The sequence below is a fragment of the Dicentrarchus labrax genome, unplaced genomic scaffold (assembly GCF_905237075.1).
Source record: "Dicentrarchus labrax unplaced genomic scaffold, dlabrax2021, whole genome shotgun sequence".
Classification (NCBI taxonomy): domain Eukaryota; kingdom Metazoa; phylum Chordata; class Actinopteri; family Moronidae; genus Dicentrarchus; species Dicentrarchus labrax.
In genome coordinates this window covers 81,349-100,942 of record NW_026136845.1, presented here as the reverse complement: position 1 = coordinate 100,942, position 19,594 = coordinate 81,349, and the positions used below count along the sequence as shown (strand labels likewise).

Below are 19,594 nucleotides of genomic sequence, written 5' to 3'. Positions count from 1 at the left end.
AACCTGAAGGCAGCACTGTGGGGTCGGACATTGTGTCTCCTCCATCTGTAGCCATGGTAACAGGTTTGGGGGGGGGTTGATGTGGTTTGACCTTTTTGTGAATGAAAGTAACAAAAGAATAAAAACAGAAAAATAAAAGCATGGCACCATTTTGGTTCTCTACAACCTGCTGAGAGTTCAAACTGTGGCACAGCGGGAACGTCGGGAGCGCAGCGGGAACGTCGGGAGCGCAGCGGGAACACCTGTTCAAGGTACGTCAGTAACTAGGAGCGCTTGATTTGTTCTGTCTGGAGTGGCGGGCGGGCGGAGCACTTTCAGGCTGAACACACTTCAAGTATTTAAAACACAACAGGAACAGATGAGACGTCGATCTGAAACTACAGAGCGGAGACGTCACGGAGGGAAAACACTGTGTGTGTGTGTGTGTGTGTGTGTGTGTGAGACCTTCAGGGTCATCTGGATCTTAAGTTATCAGAGAAACAAGCTGAGCTAACGTTAGCAGCAGCTCGGCTCGCAGCCCCTCCGGGACGTCCTTTGTCTGTCCAACAGCGTGGGAGAAGCAGTGATTGTTAGTGATTGTGGAACTGCTTTATTCAGTGTGTTAGGGAACTGCTTTATTCAGTGTGTTTAAGGTGGAACTGCTTTATTCAGTGTGTTTAAGGTGGAACTGCTTTATTCAGTGTGTTTAGTGGTTTTAATCAGCGGGTCTGTTTGTGTTGGAGAGGAGGAGACCTCTGTGGATCATTGGGCTCCCGGTAGAAACCTCCTGAACCATGAACACTGAAGGAATCCTAACCGGGAGAAGCTGACTGCAATGACGCCAATGGTGGTGAAGACAACAACTCCCATGATCCCACACTGCTTCACCACCATCACACTTTATCTTGTTGTTAATGTTTGGATGTGAGAGAGAAACAGTCAGATTTGGATGTTGAGATAAATGATTTGTTATTTTTCCTCCGTGACGCCACCCGGCTCAGAAGAACTTCAAACCTTTTAAATGAATGTTTCTGGACAGGACGATGATGTCACAGCTGGCCGGAGCTTGCACATGCTCAGTGAGAGCGACCGCCACGTTCTCCTCTCAGTTAACAGTCGGAGAGACTGGATCATACAACAACAACAAAAACAACAACAACAACAACAACAACGCTGCCCCCTGCAGGCGACGACTTCCACTCCTGTGTTTATATCCCACAATCCCGAGCAGCTCTGACCTCACCGTCCTCTCCCCGTCTCTCCGTCGCCGTGAAAAGTTCCAGTTAAAACAGTCTGTAGCTTCTGGGACTCAACACACCTCCACCTGCTGGTCCCTTCGGTCCCGCACAGCGAGGAGCGTTTGATCTCTGCAGGCCTCCCCGGGTGGAGTTAAGGGGCACACACACACACACACACGCAGAGGGAAGGCGAACTGACTCCAGAGCGTCGAGGCGGCAACCAGACTGACTGTAAACTGAGATATGGAACAAAGATGGCGGTTCACAACCTTCTCAAAAGAGGAGCTAAAGACCAGAACCGGACCGATCTCAGCCAGAACCATGGTGTCATCACCTCCTCTCTTCCTGTCGATATTCATACAAACTATAAAAAACGGCCTTAAAAAGAGAAACTACGCAGCGAATCAGAGAGCGACAGTATAAACGCTCTGAAACCGACCACAGCAACAGAACTTCAGCAAACTCTAATCTACAAATGGCATTATGGTCTGTGAGCTCCAGTACTTAGATCTTAGAGCTAATGTTTTTACTGAAGAACGTCCCGCCAGAGGTTCAAAGCCCAAACACACCTGGACCAGGTGTTAATAATGGCTGCAGGTCTTTAAACAATGAGGCAGAACTTCTTTGAATAAAAGATGTTATATTAATAATGTTAATGTTTTCTCATTAATTCCTTTACATTCATTTCACGATGACTAAGATTTATATTACAGCTACAACAGAGAGAAAATGACCCGTTTGTCTCTTTGGGTCTGAAACAGAACCACCAGGACCAGAACCAGTCCTGTAAAGTCCACATTCAGAGCAACCTGAAGTGAAACCTGACAAACATACGGCAGCTAAACGAATCAAAGGCTATAAATAAGAGATAAAGCTCGTCAGTGTGGTTGCCGCGCCAACGTCCCCCGACTCTTCCGTCCGAACAGTCTGAAGAAATAAAAAAATAAAAGCTGAAATTGGTTTATTCTGAAGGGGGCGGGACTAGCAGACCGGGCTCAGGCCTCAGGGGCTGGCTGTCAGTCACATGCTGCTGTCCTGCAGGAGCGGCTCGATGTCCTCCGCGTCGCTGGTGGGCGTGGCCAGAGGGCCGGCGTTCTGAGCGTGTGCGGCGGAGGCGCTGCTGGACTTGCGGGCGGAGCAGGTCTTGACGTCGGCCAGCCGGTGGTGCTCGGGGATGAAGATGGCGACGAGAAGAGCGAACACGACGGTGCACGCTCCGAACAGGAAGGGAGGACCGGGGATGACAGACTTCTACACACAGAGAGAGAAATTATACATTTAATTATTATTGTTACATTAATTTATACACAAATATGTGTGTGTGTGTGTGTGTGTGTGTGTGTGTGTGTGTGTGTGTGTGTGTGTGTGTGTGTGTGTGTGTGTGTGTGTGTGTGTGTGTGTGTGTGTGTGTGTGTGTGTGTGTGTGTGTGTGTGTGTGTGTGTGTGTGTGTGTGTACCTCCGTGGTCTGTGCCGGTCTTCCTGCCACCGGCTGCATGTCGTTCAGCTCCACGTTGAAGAGGAAGAAGATAAACCCGTATAGAGCCGGACCCAATCCATTACACAGACCTCTGATACCTGTGATCATCCCCTGTGCCACACCTGAAGACACAGACAGGCAGGCAGGCAGACAGACAGACAGACAGACAGACAGACAGGCAGACAGGCAGACAGGCAGACAGACAGAGTTAAGAAAGTTTCTGACAAGCATCAAAAAGAAACACCATCACAGAAAGATGGAGCATGCAAACAGAAGAACAAGCGAGCCAAAAGAAAAGACAAGTGTCTTCCTCCCATGACTCCGGTTCTCCTTCTCAACAGACAGACAGACAGACAGACAGGCAGACAGACAGGTGTACTCACCTTGTTGGTCAGGTGATGCACTGTGTGACACCAGAGCAGAGACTGCTGGGAAGGTGATGGAGGACAAGGCTGCTACTGTTCCTGCCGCCCACATCATCCTGTAAACAGCAGGAAGGAAACCCAATGAACCAAAGTGACAACACTGACTCCAGACCCCCCAACACACAGACAGACAGACAGACAGACAGACAGACAGACAGACCCCCAACACACAGACACAGACAGACAGACCCCCCAACACACAGACAGACAGACCCCCCCAACACACAGACAGACAGACAGACAGACAGACCCCCCAACACACAGACAGACAGACAGACAGACAGACCCCCCAACACACAGACAGACACACATACATACACAGACACACAGCCACACACACACTGTACTCACCAGGGCTCAGATCCGAAGCCGTACCAGGCCAGCTGGAAGAGCTGAAAGCCCAGACCCAGAAGAACTGTGTTCTTATTACCGATGGTCCTCATTAAAACACTGAGGAGAAGAGTCTGACAGAGAGAGAGAGATTATAGTTTATATCATATAAAGTGATTAAATACATACGCCACTATTTCAGTAACACAAGCTTAACTTTATTTAATCTTATTCAAAGTGCTGAGAAAAGGCGGAAAGGCTGAAACAGAGTCAACTAGGGAAGTGTAACCGACGTTACGCTGCGGTGGGCAATCAGATACTTGCTCTTGTGTTTCAGTCTACGCAGAAAAACAGATACCGAGCAGCTTCCTTTGTTTGTGTCAGCGGTTGCTAGTCGCCGTAATGCTGATGGTCTGAATACAGCCTGTGTTGATATATAAAACACTGTTCTAACATCTGAAGGTCCGACTGGAATAAAGTTCAGTATTTTAGCCTTTTCCAAATCTCTAACAAATGCTTCAAGATGGCATCAGCTGGTTGTTTCTGTACCTGAGCGATTATCGAGAGGATTCCCACCATGGCGATGAAGGCAGCGATGGCTGCAGGAGAAAACTCAATCACCTGAAACACAGAAACATTCTTACAGGGTCACTGAAGACGTTTCACCTCTTACAGAACCTCACAGAAGTTTCACAATAAAACACTAATGTGGTTCAGCCCTCCTTCATCTGATCATTTAATGTGCTTTTACTTCTGTAAGATATCAAAATGGCTGCTGGGAAAAAGATCTGCTGGTTTTCCCTCCTGAAATAAGATCAGATGTTCCTGCACCGATCTGGATCCCTGTCAAAGTATCAGCACCAGACAGCTCGATGGATCTGCCAGCAGGAGGCCGACTGCAGGAGGAGTCGGCGGTTCCCGGCAGTCTCTCTGCGGTCGGCCTGATTCTACCCTGAAGGTCAGTTTCCCTTCCTTAACAGCTCAGTGAGTATGTGGAGTATGTGGAGTGTGTGTGTGTGTGTGTGTGTGTGTGTGTGTGTGTGTTACCTGTCTCAGGTAGAGGAAGAAGCTGGAGTACTGTCCGGCCTCAGGCAGGTAGGACAGGAACACTGTGACACAGATCAGCAGCACTGTGGTGTCTTTGCCCACATGACGCAGAGACTGAACACACATAAAACAATCAGCTGTCAACACACAACTGTCAATCCATTAATCAATCCATTAATCAATCAGTCAATCATTCAGCTGACAGCAGGCAGACACATTTCTACACTGGGAATTCAACCCTCTCTCTTCTCTTCATATTAACAGTTATTTCTGTTCTTCTGGCTGCATCTGGAGCCATTTATTACTAAAAAATAATCAATGTTTGTTTCTTTTTTCTTTTTATTTAAAATAGTTTGAACCTGGTTTATCTGTAACTGTGTCATGACATGTTTGAATACAGACTTGAATGTAACAGACTGTTCCACTATCAGCTTTACCTACTGACTGTCAGTAAACTAAACTACTAATCCTAGCAATATTTTTGTTGGCCAACTATTATTAGTATTTTCTAATTTGTTTGTTTCTGGGTACCTGAAGTTGTGTGTTTGGAGATTATTTGTTCAAATTCATTCAAACTTGATTTTAGGGGAAAAGTGAGCTCAACCAGTAAACTATAAGTTACCTGATGAGCATGAAAACAATCAATCATACAGCAGGGACGTCACAAAGTGGTTTTAGTCTATTCTAACTCCCTCTAACTTCTAGCTCTGGTTCTTCTTCTTTAGGTAGACTAGATGCTACGCTAGATGTGGCTGGTCATCCAGTTCCTGCCTCCAGCACCTGATGTAAGCAGTGCTTCGTTATAGAACAGCAAAGCGTTGGTTGGTGCTGCTCTGGAACCACATGAAGAACTGATCTGAGAGTAGATGTTGGGTCGGAACCAGCCTGAGAAAAGGTATTTGAACTCACTGCAAAGGGGTCGGCCTGCTCCCAGGAGATGGGGAAGCCCCAGGACGTCAGCCGCATCTTGTCCGGCAGCGACTCCGGGACGACGAAGAACACGAAGGCGATGTCGGCCACGGCGATTATCGTGGCGACCAGAACCACCAGGCTGTCGCCGTACTGCGCGGACAGATAGTCCCCGATGGCCGGGCTCGTCACCAGACTGGCTGCGAAGGTCGCAGAGACCTGATGACACAAAAACACACAAGATCAGACGTGAAGAACCAGAACCAGCTCAGGACTTTACTGAGGGTTCACATCCGACCTGTTTGGATCCGTTTGTGAACTTTAGTGTGAACAACCACAGATTCAGAGAAGACCACAGCACCCAGGGGGTCGCCTTAATGACAATTAGTGACCTTTTTTATATAGAATATAAATGATAAAGGTAAACTTTAGTGAACTGTCATTATTTATGTCTCATTTTTGAGCCTTTTACTGGATTTTAAGATGCTGTGGATCATCTATAAAAACACTGAATGATTCAGTTCCTGTTTATATTTTTACCTTTTCATCAGGATAAATATAGACACAGATAAAATAAAAGGTGCATGAAGTCGACTAAAAACCAAATATGACTCTGGATCTGATGTTCAGCCAGCTGGTCAGTCGAGCTGTAACTGCGTTTGGAAACATTTGTTCAGTTCAGTAGTTGAGACATGAGAGCAGCAGCTCGGCTTCTTTCTCCTCATACAACAAACTATGTGAAGCTTTGAGAGCTCACATGCTGCGGTCACATGACCTGTGTGCACACAGATTAATACAACTGCAGGCGAGCGTCAGTGGATCAGACCCTGTGTGTGTGTCTGTGGTCGTAGATCTGTCAGTAAATGAGTCACTGACTATAAATAACGTTCTGTACATATTAAAATGAGTATTTTCATGTAGGAACATACAGATCCAGTCATTGTAGAACAGACATTTACATAGTAAATCTATGTGACAAACACTGAATTAATGCGTCCACTGATCGGCTCCTCAACTAATCAAACTAATTGGAATAAATATCGGCCAATAACCGTCGGTGGACGATCAATCAGAGCAGCCTTAATCGACTCGGTTTTGACTGACGTGACCGACTTTTACACTCCAACAGATCGAAGAGTTCAACTGTCACACAAACAGGAAGCAGCAGAACTGGGTTTCACACATTCTGACAGAGCTCAGGTCAAGATCCAGATTTTGATTCCTGTTTATTTTTAACAGTCTGATCAATGAACGCGTCACTGCAACGTGCAAACGCCCAATCTGTTTCTGGTTGCTTTACACACACATCATCATCATCATCATCATCATCATCATCATCATATCATATTATAATAATAATAATAATAATAATAATAATGTAAACTGAGGATTTACAAATAAAAATAGAGGAATGGACTTAATCAATGAATCAATGTTATAATATACACTTTGACCACAACGTATTAAGCAGACAACCAGTGAGGAGAATTATCCATCATCTGCTACTGTTGCAGACTTTGGTAGGTTGAAGTGAAATGAGAGAAAAGAGCAAGCAGACACCCACAGCAGGACCAGAATGCATTGTGGCAGCCTGAATCTTTCATTTGTCCTCAGCTATAAAATCTGTTGACACTGCTTATCTCTACACCTCCACAAAAACCACAGACAACTCAAAGAGGCCATTTTTATTGCACTTCCTGTCCTGCCTGTGACCCTGGTTCACTGTAGATTTCCATAATGGCAGGAAACAGGAACTCCATTTATATATATATATATATATATATATATATATATATATATATATATATATACACACATACATACACACACACACACACACACACACACACACACACACACACAATATGCTATCAGAGTAGGCACATAGTCTGCAGCTCCACTATAAGGACTATAACACTGACTCAGGTACACCAACAGCAGCTTTATCTTTAAACCACTGAGCTGTTTCAAAGCTAAACTCACTTCCTGTAGTGATAAAATCTGCAGTGTGTAGTTACCAGTCCGTAGGCCGTGCTCCTCTCGTGCTCCTCTGTAATGTCGGCGACGTAGGCGAAGATCACCGAGAAGGTCACCGCGAAAATCCCTGAGACTGAGATCAGAGCGAAATACCACCTGCACACAGGAACAGACAGGAAACAGCTCAGAGACACTTTATACACAACAGGTTCATTCACAGTCAGTTCCTGTGTTTATGGTTGTCAGAGGACATTTCATGCATCATCATCATCATCATCATCGCATCATTATGCAAATTCTTCCTCAAAAGATTCTTCAAAATTAAAATTCAGCTGCGGGGACACAGTAACTCAGGAAGCGTCTCAGGATGAGGAAGCAGGGATTTCAGTGCTGTATTATGTTGACACTGACTCACATTGAGGGTTGATCATTTACAGGTTGATGTTGATGTTTAGGGACGCAACATATGGATTTTTCCCCCGCTGATACCATTACCGATATTTGAGATAACTGATTCACATTTTGTTATTTTAAAAAGATCACCACTTTTAGTTTTTACAATCTTAAGGAGTCAAATATTCTGCACACTTTCAGTCTTTGGTTGACCCTTAAACCTGAACCTCTCACGATGATTAAACAGCGTGTTCTGGCCTTTACAACTCTATTAGCTAGACGTCTGATCTTCTTACACAATAACTGGCTCAAGGAGATCCTGAACCACATCAAACCTTTAGTTTTTCCACTTACAGACAAATATTTGAAAAGGAACAATCAAGTAACTGTTAAATGCATTTTTAACATTTAATGGCCGGAGGCTCTCATGTGGGAGGATTTCTTTACTTTACAGTAAATTTAATATTTTTACACTTTACAGCTGGTTTTATAATAACCTCATGGATTGTGTGTTCACGGATAAGCAAGGTTTCACTTCTTCTACAATAATGAAGTTAAAAGGACAATCTTGTGATGATCTGCAGAGAGGGCTTTTCTCCTGCTGCCTGCGTCTGATCTCAAACAACTCTTTAATTTAGTTATTCTGAACTGAGGGTTTGTGGAGCGTGATGGAGAGTTTCAGCATCATGAAGAGAGCCAGTGTCAGCTAATCTTGTGCTGCAGTGAACTGTTTAAAAACTCAAAATAATCTTTAAATGTTTTTAGAAGGCTGTGGTGTAGTTATATTGTATACTATATAATCCAAACAGATGGGAACAGAAGGATGTTAAACACTCTGCTTCTGCTCATGTTTCATACATACAGCAAATACACTTTGCATGAAGAACCTGTGAACTCTGAAGCTGAGCAGAGGCCGTTTGCTGCCTCACTGGCTGCTCTCTGATCTGCAGCGTTCATGCTGATCCTCATCGCTCACATGAACAACATGTGACTGTTCAAACTCCAAAAGGTTGCAGCAGACCCTCCGCTTGCTCTACCGACTCACAGAGCAGGGCTGAAACTAACCATCGTGTTCAGTATGAATTCATTTGTTCATCATCTTCTCCATTATGTCTCTCTCAGTTTCCAAGAGTCCAAAACATCATTAAATGTCTTGTTTTTACTGGTCAACAATATAAACTGAAACAGATGAATTTCACTGTGATATAAAACAGAGAAAACATCCATTAAAATAAATCTAACAGCTGATGGAAGAGGACAGACAAATGTAAAACAACAGAGATTTCATGTTCACCTGTTCGCTGTTAGATTAACGTAAATGCTTATAGCTAAGTCAGACGGTTAGCTAGGTAGAATGTGAGCTAACGGCGTTAACTAGACGAACTGGCACCGGTTTCAATTTCCCATCTAGTTTCTACTGAAGACATGTCACTTCTTAGTAGAAAAGAAGAAGCAGAAATGTAACCTGATCTGATGCCAGTGGAGCAGTCTGAATTATTTCCAGGAACAAAGAACAGAACAACAGTTCAACGTTCACCAAACCTCAATCAATGACTTCCACACTGAGCAGGATTTAAGCCCCATTCACAGTGGAGCAGCATTATCAGGGGACTTCATGTGATTTGTAATAATTACAGAGAAGGTCTGTGATCGTAATCCTGTGTGAATCCGTCTGTAACTGGTAAAGTGAAATTCCTTCACAAATGACTGCTGAACACTGAGGTCCTGTGTTAATATTAAGGCCTATTCGCACGGGACTAGTATTTCCTGGGGACCTCTAGTAATTTGTAATAATTGCGGAGGTCGTCTGTGATCTTAATCCCGTGCAAATCTGCCATGTCCATAATTTGTAAAGTAAAAATTCCACCGCAAATTACCTACCATATTTCACCAAACACAGAGGTCATGCAATAATATTAGACCCTTGCGAATCGGCATCTCTGTGATTTGGGGTAGTTTTGTGTTTTTTTTTAAGTTTTTGTGCTGCGTTGGCAATTATAAATGAAAATTTTGACAGCATTTTGATGTTTGTGGGCATGCTGGGAAAACAGCAGACGGACACTGATGTGAGAAAGATGTTCGAGCCGTTCGGCAGCATAGAGGAGTGCACGGTGCTCCGCGGGCCCGACGGTACCAGCAACGTCAGATCAGTAACAGACTGTTACGCATAGGTTACGCAGAGCCTTGACATCATATCCGGGGGATAATGTCAGTAAATTTGAGTTAAAACACAGACTTCGCTTATCCCGTGCAAATGCGCCGCACAAAACACAGACGTGGTGGGGTAATTACTAAATCACATGAGGTCCCCAGGTAATACTAGTCCCGTGCGAATAGGGCTTATGTCAAACTGGCATCTCTGTGATTTGGGGTCAGACTTTTTATTTTTGCAAGGAATCACTGATGTATTAAAGTTATTGTTAGAGCTTCTGCAGCCGTATCCAGTGTTTCAGCTCAGAGATTGCTCCGTAATGAAAACTGTGGGCACACATAGAGGTCCAACAGTAATATCTGCTGGCTGTGTGTCCGATACCTGCAGCGTCACACAGCAGCAGGAAAACCAGACTGGCACTTTAAAATGAGAGAGCTGTGCTCATTAACACGGCGACTAGGGAATAGTCCTGATAGATCCTGATCGAGTGGAGGATGTGGCCGAAACTCCAACTCTGTGTTGTTTTTGAGACTGACGTCTGGAAGACCCTTGAGCAGACGAGCATAAGGAAGAGCCAGGGGCCTGACCACATCAGCGGCCGATTGCTTAAACACTGTGCTCTTTTCTTGAGCAGTATTTTCACATTTATTTTCCAACTCTCGCTATCACAAAGGAAAGTCCCAGGGTTATGGAAAGAATCAGTAGTGGTTCCAGTGGCAAAAGTTCCATCTCAAAAGGTGCTGAATGACTATGGCCCCGTGGCTCTGACGTCTCTGGTGATGAAAGGTTTTGAGTGTATTGTAAAGAGGAGTTTATTTTTCATGACTCAGGGCATGATTGATCCACCCCAATTTGCATATCTACCAAGTAAGGGAGTTGAGGATGCCACAGCAACACTGCTGGACTTTGTTACTGGACATTTAGAGGGCAAGAAGACACATGCACGCCTGTGTTTTGTTGATTTCTCCTCAGCATTCAACTGTATGCAGCCCCATATCCTTGCTCACAGACTATTGCAATTTTCTGATATTGACTTTGGTACCATATGCTGGCTGGTTGATTTCCTAACTATGAGGTCACAGAGAACCCGGGTAAATAACACTTTATCTAAGGCCCTCATGTGCTCCACAGGGTCACCTCAGGGGTGTGTTCTGTCACCACTTATATTAGTACTCTACACCAATGACTGTCAGAGTATGTTTGAATCAAGGCATATTATTAAGTATGCTGATGATTCTGTGATAATTAGTCTTCTGCAGGATCACGAGGTGGGTCATGGCCCAGTTTTGGACTATTTTATCTCATGGTGCAAAGACTCATATTTACAACTCAACGTCTCTAAAACCAAAGAGATGTGTATTGACTTTCGTCGCAATCCTCCCAACACTGCTTCAACTTTGATTAACGGCACAGCGTTGGATGTGGTAAGCCAATACAAGTACTTGGGCACCATTTTAGATGATAAATTGAACTTTGACACCAATACAGACTATATATGTAAAAAGGCCAATCAGAGATTGTTTTTCTTAAGAAAGTTGAAGGGGTTTAATGTTGACAGATCACTTCTGAAAACATTTTATTCATCCTTTGTTGAGTCAATTTTAACTTTTGCTATGATCTGCTGGTTTGGCAATTTGAGTGTAATCAACAAAAACAGACTGTGTAAAATTGTAAACATATGTCAGAAAATATTTGGCACTGACCTCAACAGCATTGGGTATGTGTATGAGGCCAGAGCCACACAGAGGGCAATGGCCATTTTGGCTAACATCACTCACCCACTACACTCTGAGCTTTGCCTCCTACCATCAGGAAGGAGGTATACCTCCAGAAAACGTACCAGGTCTAACAGATACCTGAGATCATTTGTACCATCAGCTGTTGGGTTTCTCAACAAACTATAGGTCATCTTCCATCCCTGTCCATGTCACAGTACATTTTTTCCCTTTTTATTTATTTATATATATATATATTTTTTTTTTTTTTTTTTTTTTTTTTTTTTTTTTTTTTTTTTTTTTTTTTTTTTTTTTTTTTTTTTTTTTTTTTTTTTTTTTTTTTTTTTTTTTTTTTTTTTTTTTTTTTTTTTTTTTTTTTTTTTTTTTTTTTTTTTTTTTTTTTTTTTTTTTTTTTTTTTTTTTTTTTTTTTTTTTTTTTTTTTTTTTTTTTTTTTTTTTTTTTTTTTTTTTTTTTTTTTTTTTTTTTTTTTTTTTTTTTTTTTTTTTTTTTTTTTTTTTTTTTTTTTTTTTTTTTTTTTTTTTTTTTTTTTTTTTTTTTTATATTTAAATTTTTTTTTTTTTTTTTTTTTTTTTTTTTTTTTTTTTGAAGGATAAAAATTTAATTAATTAATTTTAATATTTTGGAAAGGAAGTAAAAAAAAAAGAGCTGACAGCATCTCGCTTGCATGGCAGCTACGAGGGTGTTTGTTGTTTATGGCTGATAAATAAAAGAGAACTGACTTTGAGTAGATTTCTGAGTCTTCCCCTACTGGGCAAGTGGAAAAAACTCCCCCCTAACACCCATTAACGTTGAGCCCTGTTGTCTCACCATGGGCTGATCCTCATGAAGGGGATAGGGGCACAGGTGAAGAACACCGTCATGAGGAGGAAAGACTTCCTGCCCCAGATATCTGACAGCGCACCAATCAGAGGAGCCGACAGGAACGACAGGAAGCCCTGAACAGCAACAGAGAAAACGTTAACAACCAAACCTCAACACAACGTTCACATGTAACAAAGTGCTCATGTGTTTCTGTCTATTAAAGATTTATTGATTAATAAACAGTTTATATATTGTATAATACAGCGGTTCCCTTTCGTGACTACCATATATTATTATTGCATTATACATTATATGAACTATACAAAGTTATGAATTAAAGGTCCAGTGTGTAAGTTTGAAAACCACTGGTTCAACATTTCGACGACAAGATAAAACATTTAAAGCCTTGTTCTGTAAGATGTTGCGATGGACATTTTTTACTGATGATTCATGGACTAAATGATTAATCAGTAATTATTTAAGGCTCTGGGACATTTTCTGCTTTTATTAGTGTGTCTGTGTGTCTAATAGCGTTTGTTGTTGCACGTACAATTAACATTGCTGTGTGTATTTATGAACCATAACAACAAGAAGTGTTTGTATGTGTCGTACTGCAGGTTCCCCGACAAACAGTCCAGTTTCAGACTAAATACGTAGACAGTGTGAGTGAGGGACTAAAATACAACATAAAACATAGATCGTTTCCTGGATATTTGGTCATTTTAACTCAATTCCCGGGTCTTTCTATGACGGGAAAACTAGTCTCTAAATTTCCAGGTTTCCCGATCCTGATAAGAGTTTCTTTCTTCTGTTTCCTTTCATTCATTCAGGCACAAAGGGCCACAGCATCCCTTTCATAACACCGGTGTCAGAGAGGTTTACAGATTGTAAATGGTGTCACAATAAGAGCTCTGGTGTCAGAATCGGGGAGAGAGAGTTCGGTGTCTCCCTGATAGCAGCTCTGTTTCTCAACTTTATGAACCAGTTTCACATTTCATTTTTTTAATCCTGATTAACTGGTGGCTGTATAAAGCACAAACACTGTATTCATGTTGTTTCAGTGTACACTACTTGCTCTACACTGAGGTTTCCACCACAGGTCTTTTATTATCTATTAAATATTTAACATTTGTTATTATGTACCTCCTCCGATGTCCTGTTAGTATTTGCTGCTGTGTTGGTCTTACCTTCACGCCCTGAACCAGGCCGTTCATCAGGAATGTGTGCTGAGGAAACGTCTCATGGAGGACCTGAAACAGCAACACAAGCTCTCAGTCTCCTGAATAAAAGCTGCTTATACAGTTTTATCTTCTCACACAACTCGTCGCTATCAGTCTGCAACCTCTCACACATTTAATTTTCACACACACCTTTTTGGCACAAATGACCCTAGAGCACGTTGAAGGGCATTTAAATGACTCAGCTGTGTGACTGATTAAGGAAACACATTAGTTATCATGCCTGTCACACACTCTTTTGTTCATATGATACAGTGACACAGCAGCACTGAGAGCTGCAGGCTGCTGAAGGACGAACAGACGAGGTTCCACATTGTTCACTTAATTTATTAAAGTCATTTCACTCTGCAGACGACCTAAAGGGACACTCAGACAGTTTGAACATGCTTGTGTTCTAAAGTCTGTTTCAGAGGAATAGTTTTCATCCGTGTCCTGTAGAGAGAGCGGTGCAGCACAAAGGCTGGAGGCAGGGCGTTTTCAAGTTCATTCCAAGGAAGTTTCTCTAAAATGGCTGACAAAAAGTCTAAGGGGCCGATCAGACGGAGACTTTGATTCCAGTTCCTGAACGACACCAGTTTCTCTTTTGCTAGAGACCAGCTACCCCGGGTCTGACAACACTCCACCATCAGCTTCAGTGTGTTTCTCTCCTTTTATCGGTTAGGATGCGCCGCAGTTTCCATCCCAGCAGACGACGAAGTGAACAGACTCACCAAATAGCAGATACAGGTTAGCTACACTGGCTAGCTTCAGTAGTCTGTGCAAACAAACGAGTCTGTCTCAGAGTGTTTCTCCTGCTCTGGGAATTCATTCTGTTGACTTCCTGGATCAACTCTACCTGTGAGCTACTGTTAGTCTGAAAGTTGCCTGAATTCCAGTAATACAGCGGCACACGCATCCTGATACCTGTTTACAGTACGAGTTGGGATGTTTCTGTTCAACAGAGGATGAACGCCTGATACCCATCTCTGATTCCTCCGTAACGCCCTGTGGTTCACTGGTGATAGATAAAGGCTCTCAACACAAACACCTGATAAATATACCAACATATCTTTTTTCTAGTTATAAGATATTGTTTACACAACTGATAAACACAAAATGATTTATCATAAAGGTTGTCAATAACTAACATGAGGCTTCTACAGTCTGATTTGGTTTTGTCTGATTTTGTCTCCTGTCACACGGACTGACAGCAGGAACAGCAACCAATAACCATTTCAATGTCCATACCGAAAACATGTCGACTTTAGAGGATCCTGAACAGAGACATGTGTAAACATCCAGTTTTTATGATGTGTGTGTTGATGTCCTGTGTGTGTTTACTCACAGTCAGCATGGGCGTGGTCAGCAGCCCCCAGGCGAAGAACTCCAGGAAGATCACCACCACCGCGTGAGTCACTTTGGCTCGGCCTCGGCCGTGCTGCGGCGGGAAAAGAGGCGCAAACATTAACTATTCATCTGTGGGAGTTCACCTCACTTCCTGTGCGATGTGATCCAAACATACGTCTCCTCTGAAACCTTCAGCCTGCAGTTTACTCTCACGCTGTGAAACCACAGCTACAGCCAGGTTTTCACAGAAGATACATACAGTAAAACGCCTGTTGGGTTTGTAAACCTAACCACTCGGATAAACGCTAAAAGAATAATGAAAACACTTTGTTTTTTCCTTCTCATTTCTCTGGAGAAGCTGCACATGCTCAGTGCCGATTAGGCGGCGGGTAAAGACAAAGTCTATAAACTGAAGATCAATGATCCTGGAGACAGGAGATTACTACGTGATGTGGAGTTTTCGAGGGAATAAATCGGTAGAATAGTCGATTCCTTAATGAATCAATAGCTGCAGCTCTATAATACATTAAACCATTCGTATTGGGGAAAGCACAGGTTGACTTTGTTGTAGAAAACGTAGATTTCTGACTCAAACTAGACAAACACTCTGTAGATAGAGGGCGGGGTGACAATGCTAAACGATGCTCTCAGTTTCCTGCTCTCGTTATAGAGCAGCGAGTGAATGAGTGACAGAGGAAGAGCTTTAATAAACCATCATAAACAGTGTGAAGGAGCCGGTGTATAAAAAGATGTGAGCACTTTCACAACGTTCACACTAACTGATCGAGTTCAGTGTCAGAGAGTCTATTTATCTACCGTCTGTGGTCTGTCGACACATCTGAACCTCAAAGACAACAATCAGCCTCACTTCATCTCTCACTCTCCAAAATAATTCAGCCGGTGCTTCACAGGAAATATGACACGGTTGCAAACACAGACAACAGCAGTCAGAAGTATAACATAAGTGTTTGCATAGAGAAAAGAAACTATGTCTGGAATCTGTTCCTGAGCTGAAAATGAATCTGAAACTATTTTCTAATTCATTCTTTGGTGTCTGTTTATCTGTTTTATATCCTGTAAACTTTCTCTTTCTTTCTCTTCACCTGAAGATATCTGAAGACGTCTGCGTCAGTTTTCACTCATTTATATTGATATCTGTTCGATCCTGTGTGAGTCCAGAGGAGAGTTTGATCAGTTGACACCTGGATGAGACGTTACTGCAGACACTGAAAGGTCAGTACCATGGAAATCAGTTTCTATTGATTACGCTCATGATCGGCTGTAAAATGTTAAAACTAAACACAAAGGAGCAGCGGAGGAATCAACAGTGTTGGGCAGTAACTCATTACTAGTAATAATATTACTTCCTCCAGTAACTAACTACTAATACATGTCAGTAATAATATTACAGTTAATAATTAGTTACATTAGTTAGGTTACAAAGCCTTCTTGATTTGAAAGGGTTAGAAAAATATACACAGTGAGCCGATAACTAAAAGGAATTGTTATTTTTAAAGTTTAGATTATTTAAGATCTTTGAAGATGTGAACACAGTTTATATTAACATACACACATACATATATTATTAATACTCAGAGATTTTGGGTCGCAGGAGGTTTTATTTGGCCCAAAAATAAAAGTGCAGAATTTCTTCCGCCTGCACAAAGTATTTAAAATGTGTTCATTGTTTTACTGATGAGAGGAAGTGAAAACAATGAGACGGCCTGTTAAAACTTAAATGCATTCATTAGGTCTCATTTATAAAGTATTTAACGTGTGTGTTTCAATAACGCATTCATAAAACAAAGATGTGATTTATTGAACATATATCTCTTTGAATGGCTGCTTTACCTGCTTAAGAGATGACCTGATGCAGAAACAGTAAAAACTGTGATTTGTCATTTTTAAAAACAGTTTGGGAAACACTGATTTATATTCACAGAGTTTCAGTCTCTGATAAAACAACCAATAATAAAGTATTATTATTAAATCTTATTAAATTAAATATCAGGAAAACTCATCTCTGATCAATATTCACAGGAAATAATCAAACTTCCTGCAGTTAGTTATCAGCTGTTCTCTGCTGTTATTGATTTATAAAACATATAATATCCATTATTATTATTATTATTATTAATATTTTTGTGCACATGTACATTTATCCATCTGGACCACACTTTAGAGTTTTATTATATGTTACAGTGTTTTAATCCTTTAAGGAGGATCAATACAGGAGCATCGTATCTGCTCCAATAAGTGATTGAGTCAGAGTGATCGATGACAGCAGGTCGGGGAGCTGCTCTACCTTGTGTTTACCTGTGTGGACAAACAGCGGAGGGTCTCCAGGTGTGAACAAGCTGCCCTCAGGTGAACAGCAGCTCGGTGTCAGCCGGTTACCGACGACCCAACCGGTGATCAGCCGGTTACCGACGACCCAACCGGTGATCAGCCGGTTACCGACGACCCAACCGGTGATCAGCCGGTTACCGACGACCCAACCGGTGATCAGCCGAACTACCGACAGATCCCCGGTTGGCGTTAGCTCACATTGGAGCTAACGTTAGCCACTTAACACACTGATTGAGCCGTTAGCATCCATATGTGGCTAACAGCAGCTAACAGGTGACCATGACACCTCAGTTTACCCCCCCGGTGCTAACTAACCGAGCTAGCGCGGTTACTCACGGAGCTCCGGACCATCATGTTGGCCTCGGTCGCTGCTTTCTCCGGGTTCATCTCACATCCTGGCGGAAGGATCCTCACACCGACACCCCGCTGCTCGGCATCCTCCTGAGGTAACTCCGTCTCTTCCAGGGTGTCCCGCTGAGTGGATTATAACTACGTGTCTGCGCTACCATGGAGCTAAAGAGTGGACGCGTTAACGGCGCGGTAACACCGAGAGAGTGTGTGTGTGTGTGTGTGTGAGTGTGTGAGTGTGAGTGAGTGTGTGTGTGTGTGCGGAGGGCGGCTTTCGGTTTTCACCAGAAATTCCTCCGCTCTGATTGTAAGTTAACAGTTCGTCGCATTGTTTTTATCACCGGGGTTCTCCGGGTGAGCGGCGCTGTCGTCTCCTCTTCCTCTATTACCGTTTAAAACGGTATAAACACCGCCCCAATGGGTCGTCTCTTTAGTAACATCGAACGCTCTTCCCCCCCGGCGCGAGGTGCCTCCTCTAACGTATGTCCGTTAACTGTTAGCTGCTCTCAGATCAGCTCTTCTTCACGTTCGATTCGCCACTAAAACGCAGCTAATGGCCAACAGACTGACTCTGGGTCAGCTCTTCTTCTTCTGTTCATTTTATGGCGGATTGCAATCACGTACTTCGAAGGTGTATACCGCCCCCTACTGTACCGGAGTATGTACACACGGGTTTTACTTTGTTATTAAACACAAAATAAAAATTAAATTAAATGTTAAATATTGAATTAATTTACTTTAATTAAAAACGCCTCACCGAACTAACGTACCCTGACTTTAAAGGTCTGGCTCATACATCCACTCCCTCTGTATGTCCGGTAGAAAGCGCGCCACCTGCCGGGCCGCCGCGCGCACTACAATGCAGAGGATGTTTATTAATTTAACGACGAATCGAGTTCACTGCGGCGGTAAAGTTAAGATGGCCGCGCAGCGCAGAGGCCAAATGTTGTTTGAGTTTAAATAATTCTGCTCTTTCGGATCTTTATGAGGCAAAAACGGGTCAACGGAGAGTCTCAGTATTTGGCAGGAAGGACCAGCAGCAAATCGCGCTAACAACAATCGGATGGATCACTATTTGGCAAGAGGCAGAAAGGCGGGACTGGAAGAATTTCTGGCCTGCACAACAAGCAGCGTCACAACAGCCCGAATAATACATCACACTTCCGGCTAGAAAATAAAAGCACGCTTAATTGAATGGTTTTAATTGATGTATCACGAGAGAGAGATCGAGACATTTACTTTGAAATCAGATACTGTAGCATACAGACACTAATATCTTCTATATATTAATATTTATATTATTATTATGTACATACTTCAGATGTGTATAAATATATGTGTGTATATTGTAATATAATACATAATTTTGATGTTCTATAATATTATTATTATATATCAATAAACTATTTTTTAAATTCTGATTCTGATTTTTAAATCATTTTGACCACATTTTGTAATAAACTGATTTTGTATTATTAATTAATAATAATATTATTGAATAATAGGCCACATGTTTCTCGATTAATAAAAAATTGTTTTGTCTGTACAAATTTGAGTAACTGTGAATAATTCTGATCCAGCAATAAGAAGATAAATGCAACAAATCCTCATAATTCAGAAGCTAAAACCAGGTCATTTGTGGCATTTTGTGCTTGAGACTTAAACGATGAATCGATAAGCAAAATAGTTGCAGATACATTTCTTTAAATCAACAAAAACTTAACAACAAACTGCCTCCATTAATGACACAATTTTTACCGTTTAATGATTAAAAACTGCAGTGAGTCAAATCAGGACTATATAGATCATAAAATCATGAATAAATGTTCTAATACAATCCTATAAAATAAACTAAGGACGACATTAA

General features: G+C 42.1%; 1 protein-coding gene across 2 annotated transcripts; it reads right to left on the bottom strand.

Moving 5' to 3' along the window:
* Positions 1 to 744: 744 nt before the first annotated feature.
* Positions 745 to 18,297, bottom strand: mfsd14bb (major facilitator superfamily domain containing 14Bb). 2 transcript variants are annotated; one of them, XM_051394320.1, is made up of 12 exons: positions 17,695 to 18,297; positions 15,029 to 15,121; positions 13,654 to 13,716; positions 12,473 to 12,600; positions 7,425 to 7,539; positions 5,407 to 5,625; positions 4,498 to 4,611; positions 4,000 to 4,071; positions 3,472 to 3,584; positions 3,079 to 3,176; positions 2,675 to 2,817; positions 745 to 2,468 (listed from the first exon to the last, which is right to left on the bottom strand). In XM_051394320.1, exons 1-12 carry the CDS (start codon positions 17,764 to 17,766, stop codon positions 2,238 to 2,240), a joined length of 1,461 nt encoding a protein of 486 aa, XP_051250280.1. In that variant the 5' UTR covers positions 17,767 to 18,297; the 3' UTR covers positions 745 to 2,237. The 2 variants fall into 2 exon arrangements, with proteins under 2 accessions (XP_051250280.1, XP_051250281.1); XM_051394321.1 differs by having other exon boundaries at positions 17,716 to 18,291.
* Between the last annotated feature and the right edge of the window lie 1,297 nt (positions 18,298 to 19,594).

What these genes read in the sequence shown, in the direction of transcription:
- mfsd14bb (XM_051394320.1), bottom strand. Translation starts at nt 17,766, where the DNA reads ATGAACCCGGAGAAAGCAGCGACCGAGGCCAACATGATGGTCCGGAGC. An exon ending in AGCAGGCCGACCCCTTTGCA is followed by an intron (nt 4,612 to 5,406) that starts GTGAGTTCAAAT and finishes ATGTGTGTTCAG; the next exon opens with TCTCTGCGTCATGTGGGCAA. An exon ending in GACCGGCACAGACCACGGAG is followed by an intron (nt 2,469 to 2,674) that starts GTACACACACAC and finishes CTCTGTGTGTAG; the next exon opens with AAGTCTGTCATCCCCGGTCC.